Here is a 22438-nt window from a genome sequence, read left to right as displayed (position 1 = left end):
AGGTGGGCTTCATAGATAACAAACATGTCAACAACAGCAGAAAATCTTCTACCAGCGAGGTTTGCTGAGTTCACAGAGGAGGAACTGGTGGAAATATTGAACTCCAAGGATGCCAAAAACACTAAGAAGGTAGACAAGCATGCTACTGACATTTTAGAAGCATTCATCGCATCAGAATCAATCGTATGCTGTTTACAACAAAATAAATTGATCTGATTTACTTGACTATTTGTTGTTTGCTTAATTTGGGAGGGGGGTGGAGAACATAACAATTGATGGATGACAAGTCGTCCAACATAGAGAAATATTGGATTCAGAAAAGTTATACTGGACGAGGTTGGACTCCTTACATTCATTATTTGTACAATATATATATATATATATATATATATATATATATATATATATATATATATATATATATATATATATATATACCATTCTCATGATCATTTTGACCCCAAGATTGAGGGAGATTAGCAATGGTCTTGTATGTCTTCCATCCATCCATTTTCTTCCGCTTTATCCGGAGTCGGGTCACGGGGGCAGCAGCTCAAGCAAAGCCGCCCAGACCTCCCGATCCACACACATCTCTCCCAGCTCCTCCGGGGGAACCCCAAGGCGTTCCCAAGCCAGCCAAGAGATGTAGTCCCTCCAGCGTGTCCTGGGTCTTCCCCGGGGCCTCCTCCCAATGGTACTTGCCTGGAACACCTCTCCAGCGAGGGTCCAGGGGGCATCCGGAAAAGATGCCACCTCAACTGACTTCTTTCGACGTGGAGGAGCAGCGGCTCGACTCCGAGCTCCTCCCGAGTGACCGAGCTCCACACCCTATCTCTAAGGGAGTGCCCAGCCACCCTGCGGAGGAAACTCATCTCGGCCGCTTGTACTCGCGATCTCGTTCTTTCGGTCATGAGCCAAATCTCATGACCATAGGTGAGGATCGGAACGTAGATCGCCCCCCTACTCAGCTCTCTCTTCACCACGACGGTCCGATACAGCGACCGCATCACTGCAGATGCTGCACCGATCTGTCTATCGATCTCATGCTCCATCCGTCCCTCACTCGTGAACAAGACCCCGAGATACTTAAACTCCTCCACTTGAGGCAAGGACACTCCACCGACCTGAACAGGGCAAAGCACCTTTTTCCGGTCAAGAACCATGGCCTCGGATTTGGAGGTGCTGATTTTCATCCTGGACGCTTCACGCTCAGTTGCAAACCGCCCCAGTGCATGCTGAAGGTCCTGATTTGACGAAGCCAACAGAACCACATCATCCGCAAACAGCAGAGACGAGATTCTGTGGTTCCCAAACCAGACCCCCTCTACACCCTGGCTGTGCCTAGAAATTCTGTCCATAAAAATAATGAACAGAACCGGTGACAAAGGGCAGCCCTGGTGGAGGCCAACATGCACTGGAAACAGGTTTGACTTACTACCGGCAATGCGAACCAAGCTCTTGCTGCGGCCGTACAGGGACCGGATAGCCCTTAGCAAAGGACCCCGGACCCCGTACTCCCGGAGCACTCCCCACAATGTGCCCCGAGGGACACGGTCGAATGCCTTCTCCAGATGCACAAAACACATGTGGACTGGTTGGGCGAACTCCCATGAACCCTGGAGCACCCGATGGAGCATGTAGAGCTGGTTCAGTGTGCCGCGACCAGGACGAAAACCACACTGCTCCTCCTGAATCCGAGGTTTGACTATCGGCCGAATTCTCTTCTCCAGTACTCTGGAATAGACCTTACTGGGGAGGCTGAGGAGTGTGAGCCCCCTATAGTTGGAACACACCCTCCGGTCCCCCTTCTTAAACAGAGGGACCACCACCCCGGTCTGCCAATCCAGAGGCACTATCCCCGATCGCCACGTGATGTTGGAGAGGCGTATCAGCCAAGACAGTCCCACAACATCCAGAGACTTAAGGTACTCAGGACGGATTTCATCCACCCCAGGAGCCTTGCCACCGAGGAGCTTTCTAACCACCTCGGTGACTTCAGCCTGGATAATGGATGAGTCCGCCTCTGAGTCCCCAGTCTCTGCTTCCTCTTTGGAAGACATGACGATGGGATTGAGGAGATCCTCGAAGTACTCCTTCCACCGCCCGACAACATCCCCAGTCAGGGTCAACAGCTCCCCACCCCACCCGCACCGTAAACAGTGCTGGTGGAGAGCTGCTTCCGCCTCCTGAGGCGTCGGACAGTTTGCCAGAATCTCTTCGAGGCCGACCGATAGTCCTCCTCCCCGACCTCCTCCCAGACCCAAGTTTTTGCCTCTTCGACCGCACGGGCTGCAGCACGCTTGGCCTGCCGGTACCTGTCAGCTGCCTCTGGGGTCCCGCCTACCAACAAAGATAAGTAGGACTCCTTCTTCAGCTTGATGGCATCCCTTACTTCCGGTGTCCACCACCAGGTTCGGGGATTGCCGCCGCGACAGGCACCAGAGACCTTGCGACCACAGCTATGAGCTGCCGCATCGACAATGGAGGTGGAGAACATGGTCCACTCGGACTCCATGTCTCCAACCTCCCCCGGGATCTGGGAGAAGCTCTCCCGGAGGTGGGAGTTAAAGACCTTGCTGACAGAGGGTTCCGCCAGTCATTCCCAGCAGACCCTCACGATCTGTTTGGGCCTGCCAGGTCTGACCGGCTTCCTCCCCTCCCAGCGGATCCAACTCACCACCAGGTGGTGATCGGTCGACAGCTCTGCCCCTCTCTTCACTCGAGTGTCCGAGACACGTGGCCGAAGGTCAGATGATACGACTACAAAGTCGATCATCGACCTCCAGCTCAGGGTGTCCTGGTGCCACGTGCACTTATGGACACCCTTGTGCTCGTAGATGGTGTTCGTGATGGACAAACTGTGACTAGCACAGAAGTCCAACAACTGAACACCACTCGGGTTCAGGTCGGGGAGGCCGTGCTTCCCGATCACCCCCCTCCAGGTCTCACTGTCGCCGCCCACGTGGACGTTGAAATCCCCCAGGAGAACAATGGAGTCCTCAGTCAGAGCGCTATCTAGTACCCCTCCCAGGGACTCCAGGAAGGTCGGGTACTCTGTACTGCCGCTCAGCCCGTAGGCCGAGACAACAGTGAGAGGCAGAGGCGGGGATATATATATATATATATATATATATATATATATATATATATATATATATATATATATATATATATATATATATATATACATAAGTACATATGCATATATAAATATGATCGGAATTGAAAAAAGATAGGAGCATCTTATTTACAATATGTGAAGTAGAATTTAGATGTGATAAGGTGACATTAGTGCAGGGATTTGTAAACGAGTTGTTATTGCACATGATTTGTGGACATATTAATATTGGACGTGATTTGTGGACATATTATTGCATGTGGTTATTTCACAGTGTTATTGTACAGTCTGACAGCAGCATGGATGAACGACCTGCGGTTCCTTCTTGCACTGAGGGTGCCTCAGTCTGTCACTGAAGGAGCTGCTCAGCTCCACTACAGTCTGGTGCAGAGGGTGAGAGGAGTTGCCCGTGATGGATTTGAACTTGGCTAACACCCTCCTCTCAGCCACCTCCTCCAGAGAGTCCAGAGGACAGCCCAGGACAGAGCTGGTCTTCCTGACCACCTCTCTTTCTCTCTCGCTCTGTGCTGCCCGGGGCCCAACAGACGACAGCATAGAGGAGAGCAGAGGCTACAACAGAGTCATAGAAGGTCTTAAGCAGAGGCCTGCTCACTCCAAAGGATCTCAGTCTCCTCAGGAGGTGGAGGCGACTCTGTCCCTTCTTGTATAGGGCGTGTTGTGAGTCCAGTCCAGTTTGTTGTTGAGGTGAACACCCAGGAGTCAAACTCCGTTTAGGTAAAAAGTTTGTGTTGTAAGCTTTGTGTAATAGCAGACAGAAATTGCTTTGAGATGTGGCAAAAGGCATAGACCATTTTGTATATATTCTTCAAAATGTGCATTTGAGTTTATTTTAGAATGTTTATTTTTGTCCATTCATTGTACAAGACCCCAACTTAACTTTATAAAGTGTCAAAATAGTTGTTTATTATAGTTTGCTGTGTGTTTTGAATAAATATGTGTGAAAATTATTTCTCGCTTTATTTTTTCTTTTCTTATTTCTGATTGTAAACATTTATTACACTTATAAAACACTACTATAGCATATATATTCTGAAAATACAGGTTGTCCTGAAAAAAAAGAAATATACCACTTGATTGTGGGATGCAGGGTGAGCTTTTAACAGCAATAATAAAACATTCATGCCAGGCGAGTGAACTGTCCAAAAATGCCCTCGAACCCCAAAGGGTTAAACGGGGCATTTGTAGTGACTATGGCTTGAAGCTTGTTTGATCATGCTCCATCGACGTAAGCAGTGTCTGTTGTGTTTCTGTCCAAAGGCGCAGTTCCTTTTCTTTTGTTTTTGGGTGAGTTGGCACTTTATAAGCCAGCCTGTTAGAAGCTAAACCGGATTACGCTGTTTCATCCCATTTTTGCACTTTTTTGGATCATGGTCGATCATAGTAGAACCACGCCCTGTGGAATAGGGGTGCAAAAAGAATTTCTATCAACTCAATCATCAAAGGTGAATTGAGGCTTGGTTGCTAACATTGTTTATGACCCCTTCACACCTAACATGAAGTTGGGGAAATGAGGCTGAAACAGGCCGAATTGGAGAACCCCAAAAAATTCCAGCCACTGTCGGGAGGGACAGGCGGTCGGACAGCGGTGTACAGATGCCGTACGATCCCGCAGCGACAGTTTCATGCACGCTCGTGTGCATGTGCACAAAAACAATGCGACCACGTGAGAGGTGTGATACCACATCATGCTCATACAGCAGTGAAAGCAACTAAATGTTGTACAACTGTACATAAATTGAAGAAAATTTGTAACAACCAAATAATGAGAGAGCACAGAACATTATCAGAACAGTGATTGTACTGTTTAACCCTCTGGGGCCGACGCTGTCGTATACGACGGCTAAGACCAAGCTTTACTAAATTATAAATAACTTTTTAATGATATGACATAGAAACTTACTCTTTTTTTTGCTGAAAAGTTAACTCCGCGGACGTTCGAGCCAGCCATCGGCCATCTTTGTACTCCTCATAGAAGCTGTGTGATGACGTGCACAATGTGAGTGTCCAATCGGAATTGGTTCACCGTCACATGGTTTTCCAAAATCCAATCATGGGGCAGATTTACCTAACGTGAAAAGCCAAAGATCATTTTCAGGAGTGATATGTTACTAGTTGGCCCGTTTGAATAGCCCCCTGGGTGCGCCAATGAGTACATACTGTTAGTACATACTCAGTGCACCCTGCTCCATTATGCACAGCGAAAGTGAAAGCAAACGGAGAGCCTCTGATGACAATCTCACATGCTCAAACAAAGAGTGTGTAACTATCAGGATTGCTCCACTAGTTTGCATGTGAATGTTACTGGATAACTCTGTTGCTTTCTCTGCGTAAAGCATGGTTTACCATATCAAAATAACAAAACGCATAGACCATTTTGTATATATTGTTCAAAATGTGCATTTGTGTTTATTGTTTGAACCTTTTAGTTGTACAGTCTTTCACACAAGACCTCAAATTACCTTTCTAAAGTGTCAAAACAGTTGTTTATTATAGTTTGCTGTGTGTTTTGAATAAATGTGTGTGGAAAAAAAATTATTTTTCGCTTTATTTTTTCCTTGCCTATTTTTGATTGTAAACCTTTATTACACTTATAAAACACAACAAAAACATATATATTCTGAAAGCACAGGTTGTCCTGAAAAAAGAGACATAAAACTTGATTGTGGGATGCAGGGAGAGCTGTTAACAGCAATAAAACATTTATGCCAGGCGAATGAACTGTCCAAAAAATGCCCTCGGACCCCGTTGGGTTAAATGTAAGACAATCATGTTACTGTTAATGATGTTTAATTGATGCTTGATGACCTGTGTTGAAATTGAGGAAACAAATGGATTTCGTTTTGTCTGCTAAAATATTAAATTCCTGTTATGAAGAGCAGACAATACAATTATCATCCTTCTATTCCTTTTTGTTCATGAACCATGCCCATGGACGTAAACAAGGACTTAATTAATTGACATGAAGGAATTGGTGCGCTCACATCATGACAACATCAGCCAGACACACAGAGGGTCCGCACGTCCAGCTGTCTTTGGCCAATCGGTGTGCAATGTGCTGAAGGACACTACGTCATGTGGACTATAAATCACATGGTCGATGTGACATTTGCCTCGCCAGCTGGCCGGTCACATGATCAGATGGATATTTTCACATGGTGCAACCTGGCTGATTGTGTTTGCAGGGCGCACTGAGGCACAGCTGAACACATTCCAAAGGTGATATGTGTTTTTATTTTTCACCATGTCATGAGAGCCTGTGAGACACATGTGCATCGCAGTGCCATGTCGAGAGGTGATATTCTTCATGGCACGATATGTGTTCTCCAGCTTTGAGTTGCGATGACACAGTGGTCTGGTACGACATGATGATTGCCTCAGTAAATGTGCATGTAATCATCTGATGTCTTTGGTGCGCTCAAGTGCACTGGCATCATTTGATTGCATCGGTGGGCGTGCCTGGGCCGTGATCATCAGCGATCACGTGTCACATGACGTGGCTGTCCGGTTGGATGGCGCGCTGCTGCTATGACACACAGCTGGAACAGCTGGGTTTTTATTTTTATCTCTGTTGTGGTGGTGTGGGCAGCTGCTGGCCAGTGATTCCACCTCCAGCAGGACATGCTGGATATGGCATGATGGGTCTTGCACAGCTGTCAACTCTTCCATCATGGACATGACAGCCGTCCAGATGTGCATGCTGTGCAGGACAGCAATCACAATGCACTCCAGCCACCATTCGAGCCTTCGCCACCTTAGCCGCACCTTGACAATGTTGGTTTGTGGTGTGGGGGGTGGGGGGGACACAACACACTCGCACACCATTTGTGTTGCTCGGGGGCAGACACAACACACTGACCGCCCTTTGAGCTTTCGACACCTTGACTGCACCTCGACAGTGGTGTCCTGCACACTACATTCGTGCTGGCCATGCGAATGGGCCTGCATTTTCTAAGTACCCAGCTACTGCTGTTGGAAGTTCGATAGTGCACCTTGATTCTGCGCGTGGGTCGAATGGCCATTCACTGCCATTCATCTCATTCGGCTGCTGGCGTGAAGGCTGATTCATTCACCACATTCAGCCATGGTTTGATGTGGCTGATCATTTCATGCGGCCCCTCAACGGTGGTCCGAATGGCCCGACCTGTACGTATGTTGTGACCACGGTCAGATGGCAGTACGTCGTCATCTTGATGCCGTTTGATCGGGATTCCAGCACAAAGTGCAATGTGAATGTGGAGTGCATGTTCTGTGACTGACTGGTTGTGCTGACTGCTGTACGAAGCATTTGAGGCAAGGGAACTTATCCTCTTGGGTATTTTGCTGTGATCCTGCTCTTCCAGACTCAACTCCAAACTCAAGACAGAAGGACAAAAGATGTCCAGCACCTTGCTGTCACCGGGCCACAACAGTCCTACCACATGGCATAATGGGGACCACACTCAACGAAGCCGCAACGGCAAGCCCAGCAGACTCAACCATGCCGACGGCCAGAAGGGGCTCAATGTATGTAGTCTCCTCTATTTGCCCACACCACCCTCCCCCACCAAATTCTGTGGTCTCTTCAAATAGTCTTTTTTTTTAACATGTCTTTTTGGACACTGAAAGGTTCCTTTTCCTTTGTTTCTGCTGTTTTAAGTATTATGATGATGATAATGATGATGATGATGATGATTATTTTTGATGTGTGACAGACTTGTGTAAGATTTGCTGCTCCTGCTGCTTTGTTTCCGGCTCTCGTTGATCCTCTGGGTTTTTGTTTGGTTTTGTTGAACTGCTTTGGGTAAGAGAGGCGGGATGCAAAGAGAAAAAGGTTCTATTGTTTTGACATCCTCATTAGCATACGACACCTCCAATGAGCCGCGCTGGTATTCACCGTTTGACTGACTGAGTAAAATTATGCGCTGCCTTTTGTGAGCAGGTGCTTTGTGAGGTATGAGACAGCGGTCTGTTGAGGCAGGAGCAGGTACGACTGCTACTTCACTCGACAAAAAGTGAGGAATATTGGAGCGTCACAGAGACTTCATGGAAACTCGCGATGTTGCTTAATCTGCCATTTAACCTAACAGAGAACAGCATTCAGAGTGTGAACATTCTTAAAATGTTCAGAAAAAGAAACTCCATTTTAAATTGCTGTAGCCAGGCCAAAGCTTTTTGCAAAGTTTCTTGAAAATCAGTTGTAGTACCTCATTGTTGGCCATATCTTGAGGATCCATAGCGTGCTCTAAAGTACATTACACAAGTTCTCATTTCTACAGTACTTCCTCCACCATCTCTATCTACCCAACCCACAAAGAGCGCCCGTCTCTGCTCTTGGATTCTCCAGTACCCAACCCCGGCTAGCTGTGACCTTGCTAGCAAACCTGAGGATTAAGAAAACAGTGTAACAGTGTGGTTGAAACCTGAGTTTCACTTTTTGGTTAATTTCTAAGTCAGATACACACACTTTGAACCCTCCTGTATGAGATGTAACTCAATATTACACCATATAAATAGTAGGAAAACTCTTTGTTGGACTTCAGACCGGGTTTTTGGTGGTCTACGGGGCAAGTGGTTCTGCTGCACCAGAACTGTGCCTGAGTGTGTATCACTTTAAGACCATGGTTGCACAGACTTGCTACTTAAATAACATGGGTATGTATCAGTATTACTCACATTGCACTGTGTGCTGCTTTGCAGCAGCCCTATATCTCAAAATGTACACCGTTAAAAATTTTTTAAATCTGTTGTTCTTACATAAATAAACCTAAATAAAGGTGTGGTTGTGGCAGTAGTTCTGATATAAAAAAGTAAAAATACAAGAATACAGAACAAGCTGTAAAATTTACAGTATAAAGTTGTAATTTACAAATAAATAAACAAATTTTTCCCCCGAAATTAACATCATGCTGTTTTTAAATTATTTCTCCATTCATCAGGATTTTATTGTGCTGCTCCCATTTTGCTCAGGGCCACCACAGGTTTGGCAACGGGGATCTACATGTTGATTTATTTATTTATTTTTTCTTTGCACCCCAACTGTGTACTGAGAAAGGTCTTCGGGTAGCTTTGAACTTTTGATATTTCATTTGGGAGGTTAAGCATACTTACTGCTTGCACCATAGGGCTGTCACACAGTAGAAACTACTCCGAAAGTACAATGAATTGTATATCATGTTGCCATATTAACATATGTTTCTATATTTTGTACAAACTATGTTAATATGTGGAGTTCTGAAAAAAATTATATCTGTTTTAGAACAGAGAAAAATGTATTCCGCAGTTTATTACATTTTCATACGACTTTATATCATATGACAGGATGGTGGCGCAAGTAGCTGATGTACTGGTTTTCCTTACAAAATGTCCCTGGTTCAAGGCTGCCTTTACCCCATTTTCCTTTTCCTAATTGTTTTGCAAATTAGAATGGTTTTATACTGTAAAATTTACAGTTTTTTCTTGGAGTTATTTACATACGAGGGCTGTCAATAAAGTATAGGTCCTTTTTATTTTTTTCAAAAACTATATGGATTTCATTCATATGTTTTTACGTCAGACATGCTTGAACCCTCGTGCGCATGCGTGAGTTTTTCCACGCCTGTCGGTGACGTCATTCGCCTGTGAGCACTCCTTGTGGGAGGAGTCGTCCAGCCCCTCGTCGGAATTCCTTTGTCTGAGAAGTTGCTGAGAGACTGGCGTTTTGTTTGATCAAAATTTTTTCTAAACCTGTGAGACACATCGAAGTGGACACGGTTCGAAAAATTAAGCTGGTTTTAACGGCTGATGAGAGATTTTGAGGTGATACTGTCGCTTTAAGGACTTCCCACGGTGCGAGACGTCGCGCAGCGCTCCCACGCGCCGTCGTCAGCCTGTTCAAGCTGAAAACCTCCACATTTCAGGCTCTATTGATCCAGGACGTCGTGAGAGAACAGAGAGGTTTCAGAAGAAGTCAGTTTCAGCATTTTATCCGGATATTCCACTGTTAAAGGAGATTTTTTTAATGAAAGACGTGCGGACGGGTCCGCGCGTCGGGACGCAGCCGGCGCGGTGTGGCGGCACAGGAAAAACACCTCCGTGTTGATAACCATTTGTAAAATCCAGGCGGCTTTTGATGGCTTTCAGCGGAGTGAGTATATGAGAAATTGTTTAACAGCTGGACATGTTCCAACTTGTCCTTAAGGCTTCCAACAGAGGTGTTTTTCCTGTGGCGGAGCGTCGCGGCGGCTGCGAGCTGACGCTGCAATCCGTCCGCACGTCTTTCATTAAAAAAATCTCCTTTAACAGTGGAATATCCGGATAAAATGCTGAAACCGACTTCTTCTGAAACTTCTCTGTTCTCTCACGACGTCCTGGATCAATAGAGCCTGAAATATGGAGGTTTTCAGCTTGAAACAGGCTGACGACGGCGCCTGAGAGCGCTGCGCGACGTCTCGCACCGTGGGAGGTCCTTAAAGTGACAGTATCACCTCAAAATCTCGCATCAGCCGTTAAAATTTTCACCGAAAACCAGCTTAATTTTTCGAACCGTGTCCACTTGATGTGTCTCACAGGTTTAGAAAAAATTTTGATCAAACAAAGCGCTAGTCTCTCAGCAACTTCTCAGACAAAGGAATTCCGACGAGGGGCTGGACGACTCCTCCCACAAGGAGTGCTCACAGGCGAATGATGTCACCGACAGGCGTGGAAAAACTCACGCATGCGCACGAGGGTTCAAGCATGTCTGACGTAAAAACATATGAATGAAATCCATATAGTTTTTGAAAAAAATAAAAAGGACCTATACTTTATTGACAGACCTCGTATTTTCCTGTTTTGTTTTATGTAATTATTCTAGCAGCCAAAGGTGGTGGAGATTTGAATTTTTTTCAAATTACAACAGTTTTATGCATTAAAATTCACAGTATTTTCTGAAGAGGTATTTACATAATTTTTGATGTATTTTTTCCATAATTATTCTGGCAACCAATGATGCCGGGGCTTATTTTTCCATAAAAGCAATGCAGTTTTCTGATTTTCTTTCACAGTGTAAAATTTTTTGCTACACCTCTTTATCCAGAATTATTTACAAACAAAAATACACTGTTCAACAAAATTAAAGGAACACTTTGAAAACACATCAGATCTCAATACCTACTCCAAAGCCTGCTGATATGGAGTGGGTAATGTGTTAGGAATCATAACTATGTCATGAACAATGCCAAATTGTTTGATGGAAATTAAAATTGTCAACCTACAGAAGGTTGAAATCAAAGACAACCCAAGAATCAAAGCAAAATAATGAATGATGCAGCAGGCTTTTCATTTTGTCAAAATGTCATTGCAGCAACTCAAAATGGTACTCAATATTTTGTATGGCCCCCACGTGCTTGTATGCATGCCTGACAACATCAGGGCATGCTGCTAATGAGACGACAGATGGAGTCCTGGGGCATGTCCTCCCAGATCTGGACCAGGACATCACTTAGCTTGTGGACAGTCTGAGATGCAACCTGGCAGCATTGGATTGAACTAAACATAATGTCCCAGAGGTGTTCTATTGGATTTAGGTCAGGTGTGTGTGGTGGCTGGTCAGTGGTATCCTTCATCCTCCAGGAATAGTGACCGCACCACTGCACCATCATATGACCATTGTCATAGGGTCTGACAGTGGGTCCAAGGATTTCATCCTGATACCTAATAGCAGTCAAGATACCATTGTTTAGCCTGTAGAGGTCTGTGAGTCATTCCAGGGAGATGCCTCCCCAGACCATCACTGACCCAACACCAAGCCAGTCATGCTAAATGATGTTGCAGGCAGCATAATGTTGTCCACAGCATCTCCAGACACTTTCACATCTGTCACATGTGCTCAGGTTGAACCTGCTCTCATCTGTGAAAAGAACAGGGCGCCAGTGGTGGACCTGCCTGTTCTGGTGTTCTGTGGCAAATGCCGTTCGAGCTCCATGGTAACCACAGGCAAGCACAGAGCCCACTACAGGACATCAGATCCTCAGGACACCCTCATAAAGTCTGTTTTTGATTGTTTAATCAGAGACATTCACACCAGTGGTCTGCTGGAGGTCACTTTGTAGGGCTCTGGCTGTGCTCATCCTGGTCCTCCTTGCACAAAGGAGCAGATACCGGTCCTGCTGATGGTTTAAAGGACATGTCTCACATTTCTTAACATCCCAGTTAGTAAGACAACATAAAAGTACTCATGTAAGTGTCTCTGCACACGTGTTAATAATTAGTGATCTCTGATGTATTTTATTCTTCTCACTTTGAGCGTTAGCAGGTGCATTTCCGGAAAAAGTTTCACTCTGCAATTCTCTGCATTTTTCAGTGCGTGATGTTTTAATTAGCAAAACAGAAACATCCCAATAACTGACAGACAGAAGGAAAAGAACCCGCTTTGTCCAAAAACAAAGCTTCTGAGCTGCTTTTCGAATGTGATGGCTCGGATTTACAGAGAGGAGACAGCACGCTTCACCCTGAAACTCTTAACTATTTCAGAGTGTCGGATTTTTGGAGCCTAAAGTGTGGTGTTTGTGTGGTTCCCTAAAGTTCATGTGGACGTGGGACATCTGACAGTGTTTTTAGCAGACTGCCTGGACACAGAGATGGATTTGTTAAGATTGGAAAAAGCCAGAATACATTATTTCCAGGAATTAATGGACATTATTTAATGTGATCTTGAGAGAGGCGAAGCTGAAACCAGGTTCGTGCGCACGCACTTCTTTGTTCTTGTGGATTTTACATTTGGAAAACAATATCACACGGTGAGTCCAGCATGTTCAGGATTCTACCCCTTTTTGTGTTTTATGGCAAGTCCTTTTTTTCTTTTTTTGCGTTGAGGAGCTGGAGTGTGTGTCTGTGTGCGTGTGTGTGTGTGCGCCGGCACTGCTCATTGCGCTTCTTAGCTCACTGCAAAAGGACTGTCTCCAAGAAGGTGTTTCCCTGACACCAACTGTATTTTTTCTTTTTTTGTTTAAATTTTTTTGAGAACAACACTAAATTAATCGTGTACAAAGCTGGTCCTGGAACAGAGATGGTTATTGACAGGCTGTGTTTATGACTCATGGCCGTTCAGGTGCACAGAAACCTTCACAGAGCCGCAGCTTTTATTGTGACTGCATCATAATGAACAGTTTTCACTTAAAAACGAGTCATCATAATGCGACATCACACTTATGTAAACTTTGGACTTAATCTGTCCCTCCGTTCTTAACGTTATCAGCTGCATTCCATTGAAGCGCACGCTGGGGCACTTGTCGTTGCAACATTAATTGTCGGAAACACCCAAATACTCACAAGTACTTTGTTTTCGGACGTCTCTGTAGCTGTTTGCTGCGAATGCTGTATACTTTGAAACCAGTCACGGTAGTGCACAAAGTAATCCCGGTGGATCATTGGATAGTCATTAACAGCCTAAACCTGTTGCTAATTTCATTAACACCAAAACAGCTGAAACTGATTAACAATCCCCACTGCTACTTAAGTTAACTGACCAGATCAGTATCCCAGAAGTTGAATTGACTTGATGTGATTGAAAGTGTTCTTTTAAATTTTTTGAGCAGTGTAGTTTGAGCCTTTGTTTTACAGACACGTCACGTCTTATGTCATGGTCACTGCGGCTGTCTGACACAATCCAACATGAATGTGTAGATTTTTTTTGGTGGTGGGTGCGGGTGGAATTCATATATATTGTTCCATCTTGTTCACGCCAATCCTCACCAAACTGGGGCTTTCATTTGACTTCATTCATGCCTTTATCCCAGAATATCATGATTATGTTTCAGGAACAGTGAGCAGGTTTCTCCAAGTAGAACTGGAGTTGTCAGGAAGGGCGTCCGCTGTAAAACATGTGCCAAATCCTAATGTGAATTTGTACTGGTTCCACTGTGGTGACCCTAAACAACCAAGGGAAAGAAAAAAATAAATCAATAAAACATTATATTTGTCAGACCAAAGCATTTTTTAAACATATCTTTATTGTTATTCAAACCTTCATTATGTCACATATTACAGTGTTCTTTCTTTTCTTTTCCATTTATGTACCCCCCCCCCCCCCCCAACAACTTCAGAACAAACCCCACAGCACAGTCTTATCTTACAAATATAGTGGTATTCAAAAAAATATATATATAGGTACATTTAATATTCTCAAAAGCACACAAAAAAGAGAGAGAAACAGGAAAAGTAAGAATTACAGACAACCAGGTCTCCCATACAAATTCAGTCATCATTCCGTGGTTTGGGAAGTGTCTTCCAGAATATATTCCATATCCTAGGTTCAACATAATCAAAGAATGGAGTCCATATATCATAAAACATACCAATTTTACCTTGAACCCAGTATGTCAGCTATTCCATAGGCAAAACATTGAATATAATCTTATGCCAATCTCAAAGTGTTGGCAGTTTATTTGAGATCCATTTTAACAATATGCTTTTTTTTCTTCTTTACGTCCCTTTAGAACAAAGCATTTTACAAAACTTGTGAAGTGAAATGTCTTGGTTTTTCCACTTTGTCTGGATTTGCCCTCGTAGTTAATGTTTTCTTTTGTCATCCACATCCAGTTTTTTGCACAAACTTTTGAAAAAATTGGTTGAGTATTTTTTAATAATCCTGCCACTGAACAGGTGATCGACGATCCTCAGTGACTGAGTTGAAAAACATTGTTCTGCTGCTGTGTTGTAGAACTCCTTTTATCACAGTAAAAACACCTCAATCCTGTCCTTAAATTAAGGTTAGAGAACAGAATCATAAATGAAATGTGTTTTCCTCTCTAACTACTTGATTATTGGATTTTCCCCCTTTAACAGAGCGACGAGAGGCTGCACGTGATGCATTATTTCTATTGTGCAAATAGCTACACTATAAAAACTTCATTAGTGTGACAGCTGGGTGGCAGCGATTGTGCAAGAATTAACCAAAAGATGCTGCTTACATCAAATACATTGTTTATGATATCATTTTTCTCTCATGAGTGTGAGTACAAATGTGTAGCCAGCAGCCATTAAACACCCGCTGCCTTTTTCTGTTGCCAACTTCAGGTCGCATGTTTCTGTGAGGTCTCATTTGATCTCGTTCTTTCTCTGCTTGTTTCATTTATGCATATTTTTTTCTTCTTGCCTTAACATTTTAAGTGGTATATACTCATAAATAAATGCCCAAATCTTTCTGTCTTGTTCATACAAAAAGCACCCAAATGCTTTGGAATTGGACCACGTAGGTTGACCGGGTATGTGAAATAGTTTCTTCTTGTCGATGCAGCTGTGTTTCTTTTCAAGCACTCGTTCAGGTGTTTGTGGAACAGAACCACCAGGAGTCAAACAAGCTCCTCTCTGTATTTCACCACGTCGCACTGCATGTTACCTCTAGGAGGCAGTCTCTTTTCTGTCCCTGATGTTGGTCCTGCTCTTGGAGAATGGACACGGGGGGTTTTCAGTCAAAAGAGGAGCATTCCATTGGCTCTGGGTTTGTTTGTTTTGTTTGTTTAGTAGCTTTGTTCTGTAGCCCAGGTGATGTTAGCAGCAAAACCCATGACATTTGTTCTCTCTGAAGGTAGAAGCAGATGTTTGTGGTTTAGGATGCATTCCCTAGCGCAGCTCTGGTTCTTCTACATCTCAGTGTGTGTTCCTGTAGTTGGTCTTCGATCTCTTCAAACATACATGCTGTGATTCAGTGCAGTCCTGATTTGAAATGGGACGACTCATGTTTGTCAGCATAACTACTATTTTAAAAGGGACCCAAGCCATTTTTAATATTAGCACCTCCTTTATCTTGATGTTTACAGCAGACTAATTAAAAAAAATCCTTCAGGTTCCCTCATATCCTGTGCGTATTGAGCTCTGGGAGTTGACGTCACGCAATCCAACAAAAACCAATAAGATCTGAGTTAAATCAGAAAATGACAAAGATAAGGTTATCTAAGAATCAACTTTAGAAGCTTATTAAACTTGTGTTCACAAAAAGCATCAAAATCTGAAGTAAAACTCACAAAATTGATGATGTGTTCATGAATACACATGGAATTTTAACACCATCTTAAGGGCCACCAGAAGGTGCTCAAGGAACCACAATCAACACAATCCATTCATTGTGTTCAGCTCCTGCAGTGTTGAGATGTCAGGGGTAATTTTAGCCTACTTTACACAAACAGGTATTCTGGGTGTCCAGTTTTCAATAAATGCTATATTAGCATCAAGAAGAAACACCAGCGGTGCTGCGCCTTACATGTTTGACACAGAGTCATGCAAATTTAGTGATACCACAGCTTGTGGTTCTGTGTGGCCTCAGCGTGTGATCATTTATAACCGTGAGTCAAAGATGACATAGAACTTCCTATTAGTGTTTAATAGTAACCACAGATGTACAGTTGTATGCAAAGGTTTGGGCACCCCTGATGAGTTCCTTGATTTTCCATTATAAATCATTGGTTGTTTGGATCAGCAATTTCAGTTAAATATATCATATAGCAGACAAACACAGTGATATTTGAGAAGTGAAATAAGTTTGTAGGATTTACAGAAAGTGTGCAATAATTCTTTAAACAAAATTAGGTAGGTGCATAAATTTGGGCACCCCAACAGAAAAAATACATCAGTATTTAGTAGATCCTCCTTTTTCAGAAATAACAGCCTCTAAACACTTCCTATAGCTTCCAATGAGAATCTGGATTCTGGTTGAAGGTATTTTGGACCATTCTTCTTTACAAAACACCTCAGGTTTGTTGGTTTCCAGCCCGCTTAAAATCACAGCACAGATTGTCAATAATATTCATGTCTTGGGACTGAGATGTTCATTCCAGAACATTGTACTTGTTCCTCTGCATGAATGCCTTAGTAGATTTTGAGCAGTGTTTAAGATCATTGTCTTGTTGAAAGATCCAGCCCCGGCGCAACTTTAACTTTGTCACTGATTCATGACCATTGTTCTCAAGAATCTGCTGATATTGACTGGAATCCATGTGACCCTCAACTTTAACAACATTCCCAGTACCTGCACTGGCCACACAGCCCCACAGCATGATGGAACCACCTCCAAATTTTACTGTAGGTTGCAAGTGTTTTTCATGGAATGCTGTGTTCTTTTTCAGCCATGCATACCGCCCCTTGTTTTGTCCAAATAACTCAATTTTAATGTCATCAATCCACAGCACCTTATTCCAAAATGAAGCTGGTTGGTCCAAATGTGCTTTAGCATACCTCAAGCGACCCTTTTTGTTGCGTGTATGCAGAAAAGCCTTCCTCTGCATTACAGCATCATACAGCATCTCTTTGTGCAAACGATGCGCAGAGACACTATCTTCAGCAAGATCATGTTGTAGGTCTTTGGAACAGGTCTGTGGGTTGACTATGACTGTTCTCACCATCCTTCGCTTCAGCTTATCTGAGATTTTTCTTGGCCTGCCACTTCGGGCCTTAACTAGTACTTTGCCTGCGGTCTCCCATTTCCTCACTATGTTCCTCACAGTGGAAACTGACAGCTGAAATCTCTGAGATAGCTTTTTGTATCCTTCCCCTAAACCATGATGATGAACAATCTTTGTTTTCAGGTCATTTGAGAGTTGTTTAGAGGCTCACATGTTGCCACTCATTAGAAGAGATGCAAAGAGGGGAAACATTTGCAAATGGCCACCATAAATACCCTTTCTCATGATTGGATTCAACTGAGATCAAGGGTCAATGAGCTTTCCAAACCAATTTTGTGTTCCAATAATTAGTGCTAAATGTATTCAAATCAATAAAATGACAAGGGTGCCCAAATTTATGCACCTGCTCGATTTTGTTTAAATAATTATTGCACACTTTCTGTAAATCCTAGAAACTTAATTTCACTTCTCAGATATCTTTGTGTTTGTTACATTATATATTAAACTAAAATTGCTGATCCAAACAACCAATGATTTATAAAGGAAAAACATGGAAATCATCAGGGGTGCCCAAACATTTGCATACAACTCTATACGTATTTAACCAGGTACTCAGAATAGCCATTCTAAATATCTCCAATATACAAGAATTGGGCTCAGATTTTGACCTTAGCCCCTTTGCATATTTTAAATATTTTATATTGTAACTTCAATTCAAGCCCAGTGAAAATGAAATCAACTTACATAGTGTGATGTATATTATTCTACAACCCCAAGTCAGAAAACATTGGGACAGTGTTGAAAATCCATCCATTGTCTACGTATAACCGCTGGTTTGTATTTTTTTTGAAGACTTCCACACCAGTGCGGATTTGTTGCTCGTCAGCTGGCTCTTCCAATCAATGGAACAGTTCTTGGGGTTTGTATATGGTGGCATTTCAGGAGGTCCTTCTAGCGTTTCTTCTGCCCTCCTCTGGACCATTTGCCTTCACTCAGCTGAGAATAGAAGATCTGGCTGGGAAGTCGGCTGTCATCCATCCTAACAACATGACCCACCCACCGAAGCTGGTTCTTGATGATTACACACTCGATTCTCTGTAGCTTGGCTTCAGCCCGGACGCTGATGTTGGTTTGATTTCTTCCCACGTGATGTGGAAGATCCTACTCAGGCAGTGTTGCCTTCTTCCATAAAGGAAGATATGCTGCTGTCGTTGGCATACTGGAAGTCCAGGAGCGAAGCGATAGTGATTTTCTTCTTCAACTCAGGTTGAAGAGCTTTCCATCAGTTCTGCACACAGTATCAATTAATGGTGGCACCTTGTCCTTGATCAGATGTAGGATTGTTGCCACGAAGATGATGAAGAGTATTGGGGTGATGACGCAGTCTTGTTTTACTCCTGATTGAACTTTGAAGGCTTCACTTTTTACACCATTTACCAGAACTATGGCGGACATGTGATCGTGAAGAAGCCTCATGATCTTTATGAATTTCTCTGGACAGCCCATTTTGCTCAGAATCTTCCACAGACATGATGTGCTTTCAAATGCCTTTGTCAAGTCACTACTTCAGTCAGCAAGTTTAACTTTACAGAGTCGCTTTACTTTGATGTAGTCAAGACTTTTGTCTTTTGCAAGGTCAAATCTTTCTGGAAGTCGAGAAAAGCTTTTCGCTTTTGGTCGATGAGCCATTAGAGAACCTGGTTATTTTCATCAAACCAGTCCTGGAACCAGTCCTCTTCTTGTGTCTGAGTGTTTCTTGACAGGCTGTCGTTATGGCTGTCTTGAGTGCCTCCCAATGCTCACGAGCCGGGACGGAGTACTTCATGGGTAGTTCTTTCATCTAGCACTGTTGAAACTCTGCTTTTGTTTCTGGGTCTTCGAGCTTGTCGATGTTGAATCTTTTGACAGTTTTTCAGTGTCCAGGACTCCTCTTGGGGTGGATGTTTAGCTGGATTCTGAAGCAGCTCAGATAATGAACTAACAGTCATCTACACCAGTCATTGCCTTGGTGGACAGGACATTTTTTTGTTCATGCTTTCGGACAGTGATGTAGTTAAGCAGGTGCCACTGCTTTGAATGAGGATGTTGCCAGGAGACGATTGTGTTGGTGTTGACAAGATAGTGTTCGGCGCACTTTGTGAGAAGCAGTATACCGTTGACATTGTACTTACCTACTCCATTACTCCCAACGGTTCTGTCCCATGGTGGTTCTTTCTGACCTCAGCATTGAAGTCCTTGAGGAGGATGATCTTGTCAGATACTGAGATCGCAAATAGAACAATGTCCAGTTTGGCACAGAAGGTTTCTTTCTCCTCATGGTTGGTGTCAAGTGTTGGTGCATATCCCTAATGATGGTGGCATGGCGTTCACTTGCAAGTTGGAGATGGAGTGTCGTCAGTTGTTCACTGACACCCACTAGGAGTTCAGTTAGTTTTGGAAGGAAAGGATTCTTGATGCTGTGGATTCATTGTTTCTCCTCAGGAAACTATTTCCAGAAGAAGGTGTAGCCCCCTTGCTCCTCCCATAGCTGGCCAGGTACCACAGTACTTGGGCAATGGATTTGGTACCTCTGACACCTGCAATGTAGAGGGAGAAATATGCAAATCCCTTCCCATCTTTCTTTGAGGATCGTTGTTTTAAAACATTTCATTAATTTTCTCATACATTTATTGACAAACTGGAGATCCTCTGCCCATCTTTGATCCTCAAAGACTCAGTCTTTGGGGCTACTGCTTTTTTACCAAATCATGTTTGCAGTCACCTGTTGATGTCACCTGTTTGAAATGTCCATTAATATGCACTGTCCCATTTCAAATAAACATATATAGGATAACATCATTATTTTTTCTTTCTTTCTTTCTTACCTCATTACAAGCTCTAAATTGCCCCCATCCAAACTTTTTTATGTAATGTCTGCAGTAAAATAGAACTCAAAGTTAATGTAAGAATGACTGCAAAGGGTTTTATTTGTATTTTCCAAAGCATCTCAACTTTTTCTGATTTGGGGTTGTATATGTATATTTGCTAGTACACATACAGAGGCTGTGCTGGCTGTAGCCTTTACATATGAAATTGACAACTAGTGTCATCTGAATCTATTTCAACTGGAACAATTTGAAGCATTCCCATCTGATCCATTGGTGATGTATTGAAGCCCCATGGAGCGCAGTTTGTAATGTCTTATTTTTGATATGGACTCCAAAACAGCGATTGAAACAGATTTCAAAATATGCAACAGCAGTGAGGGGAAACCCCAAAACAGAACAAAAGGGACATACATACTCTGCCTATTGCATTTTCCAAAGCAACTAGGAGACTGAGTAAAATAGTGAGTTCTCCTGTACACTGTCTACCGGTTGCTCCTGCAGGCTAACAATTTTTTTTTTAAATGGGGGATCATATGTATATTGCTCATCACAAGAGAATGCAAGTAAGCATGAATCCCCGTTGCTAAAGAACGTAAAGGGAAACAATATTGTGACAGCATAATGCAGTCTGCAACCTCAGCACTAGATGACACTAAATCTGACACACTGTAGCTTTAAATTCACATTGAGCGTACTATGCTTATCTTAGCTAGCACAGAGGGTCATTATGAATCCAAATTTTGTTCCCATCACAAAAAAACTCCCATCATGAAGTGCAGTCTTTTGGATTGTTTGTTTGATTGGTTACAGTGTTTAGCGCATCGTTAGATTATAACCTCGGAGAGTGAGGGACTTTCATCCACTTTGCTTCCTATTTTCCTGCCAAAGCCAAGACACTTTAACAGATTGAGTCACGTGACGTCCGGAGCTCTATACAGTGAAATGTAAATTTAACTAAAAAAAAAAAAAGAGAGAGAGAAGAAAATAGAAAAGATGAAGTGTTGCTTCTGATGAAGACCCAGGCTGCCAAACTGTGGCTGGGGTCCCTTTCACATGTGCTGGTTCTTTAGCTGTCCATTTTAGCGGTAACCCCAAACGCCCCCCCCGCCCCCCCCCCCCCCATTCTCCTTCCTACCTGGTCATCTGTGTCATGTGACTCACGTCTCACTTTTGGTTTCCTGATATTTCCATCCCACATGTTCTCTGACGTCTTCCAGCTCTGCATGCCCCCCGTATGATATGTAACTTTACCCGCTTACCTCTGTCCTTTGAGCCCCACTCTCCTTTTCTTTTTTATTTTGGACACAAATATAGCTGCATTTGTACAAGCAAAAAAAAAAAAAAAGACAAAACAAATCATCTAGTTTATCGATTCATCTTTAATTTTTTGTAATTGTAATTTTAATTCATTTTGAGGGGGGGTTTCTCCTCCCATTTTCTTTACTTTTGTTTGCTGTTTCTGTTTGTTGCCCCCCCCCCCCCAAAAAAGTTTTATTCTTCAGTCTCTGGACAAATATGTAGCTTTGATACTAAAAGAGGTCATTGTCTTTTTCCCATTTCGCTGGGGAGAACATTCCTTTCTCCTTTTTTTTCTTTCTTTCCTTTTTTGTTGTGTTGATATTGCACACGTGTCACTGATTGAAATGGAAGGTAGGTAACACTTTGCCTACGCACGTGATCTTTATGCAGATGAGAATGTGACAAGCACCCTAGCCTGAGTGACGTCAGTGTTTCTCGCTCTTTCTCTCTCTCTGTGATTTACCAGTGGTCTTTAACCAAATTAACCAATTGTAATTTGACTTTAACAATTGGATTACGTAGAGCTCTGGTTTTTCTCTTCTTTCCTCCTTAACTTCATTCTGAAGTCCAGTATCCTGCTCTATTTTTCCAGGTCAATTTCTTTCTCCACTTTCTGTGCTTTTCTGTTTTGCTAGAATGCATTCCTGTTTGTCCGGCATCTCTCTGTTTGTTGGTGAATTACAACATTCATCTTATGATTTCACGATAATGACTGTTTCTAATTACTGTCATAAGCACCAGTGCTCGTGTGTTTTCTTATTATACGTCGATTAGCTCTCTAGCGGAGAGCAGCTCTTCTT

The 22438-nt window shown here is 43.1% G+C and overlaps 1 protein-coding gene across 1 annotated transcript in view; it reads left to right on the top strand.

Moving 5' to 3' along the window:
* srrm3 (serine/arginine repetitive matrix 3) overlaps nt 1–22438 on the top strand; it is a 304377-nt gene that overhangs the window by 256679 nt on the left and 25260 nt on the right. Inside the window, exon 10 of the mRNA XM_034177539.1 lies at nt 7480–7642. Within this exon, the coding sequence (XP_034033430.1) occupies nt 7480–7642 (163 nt within the window). The remainder of the gene's footprint in view (nt 1–7479; nt 7643–22438) is intronic.

This window comes from Thalassophryne amazonica, chromosome 9, assembly GCF_902500255.1.
Source record: "Thalassophryne amazonica chromosome 9, fThaAma1.1, whole genome shotgun sequence".
Taxonomy (NCBI): Eukaryota; Metazoa; Chordata; class Actinopteri; order Batrachoidiformes; family Batrachoididae; genus Thalassophryne; species Thalassophryne amazonica.
The sequence above is the reverse complement of the archived record's forward strand: the minus strand, read 5'-3'. Positions and strand labels throughout refer to the sequence as shown.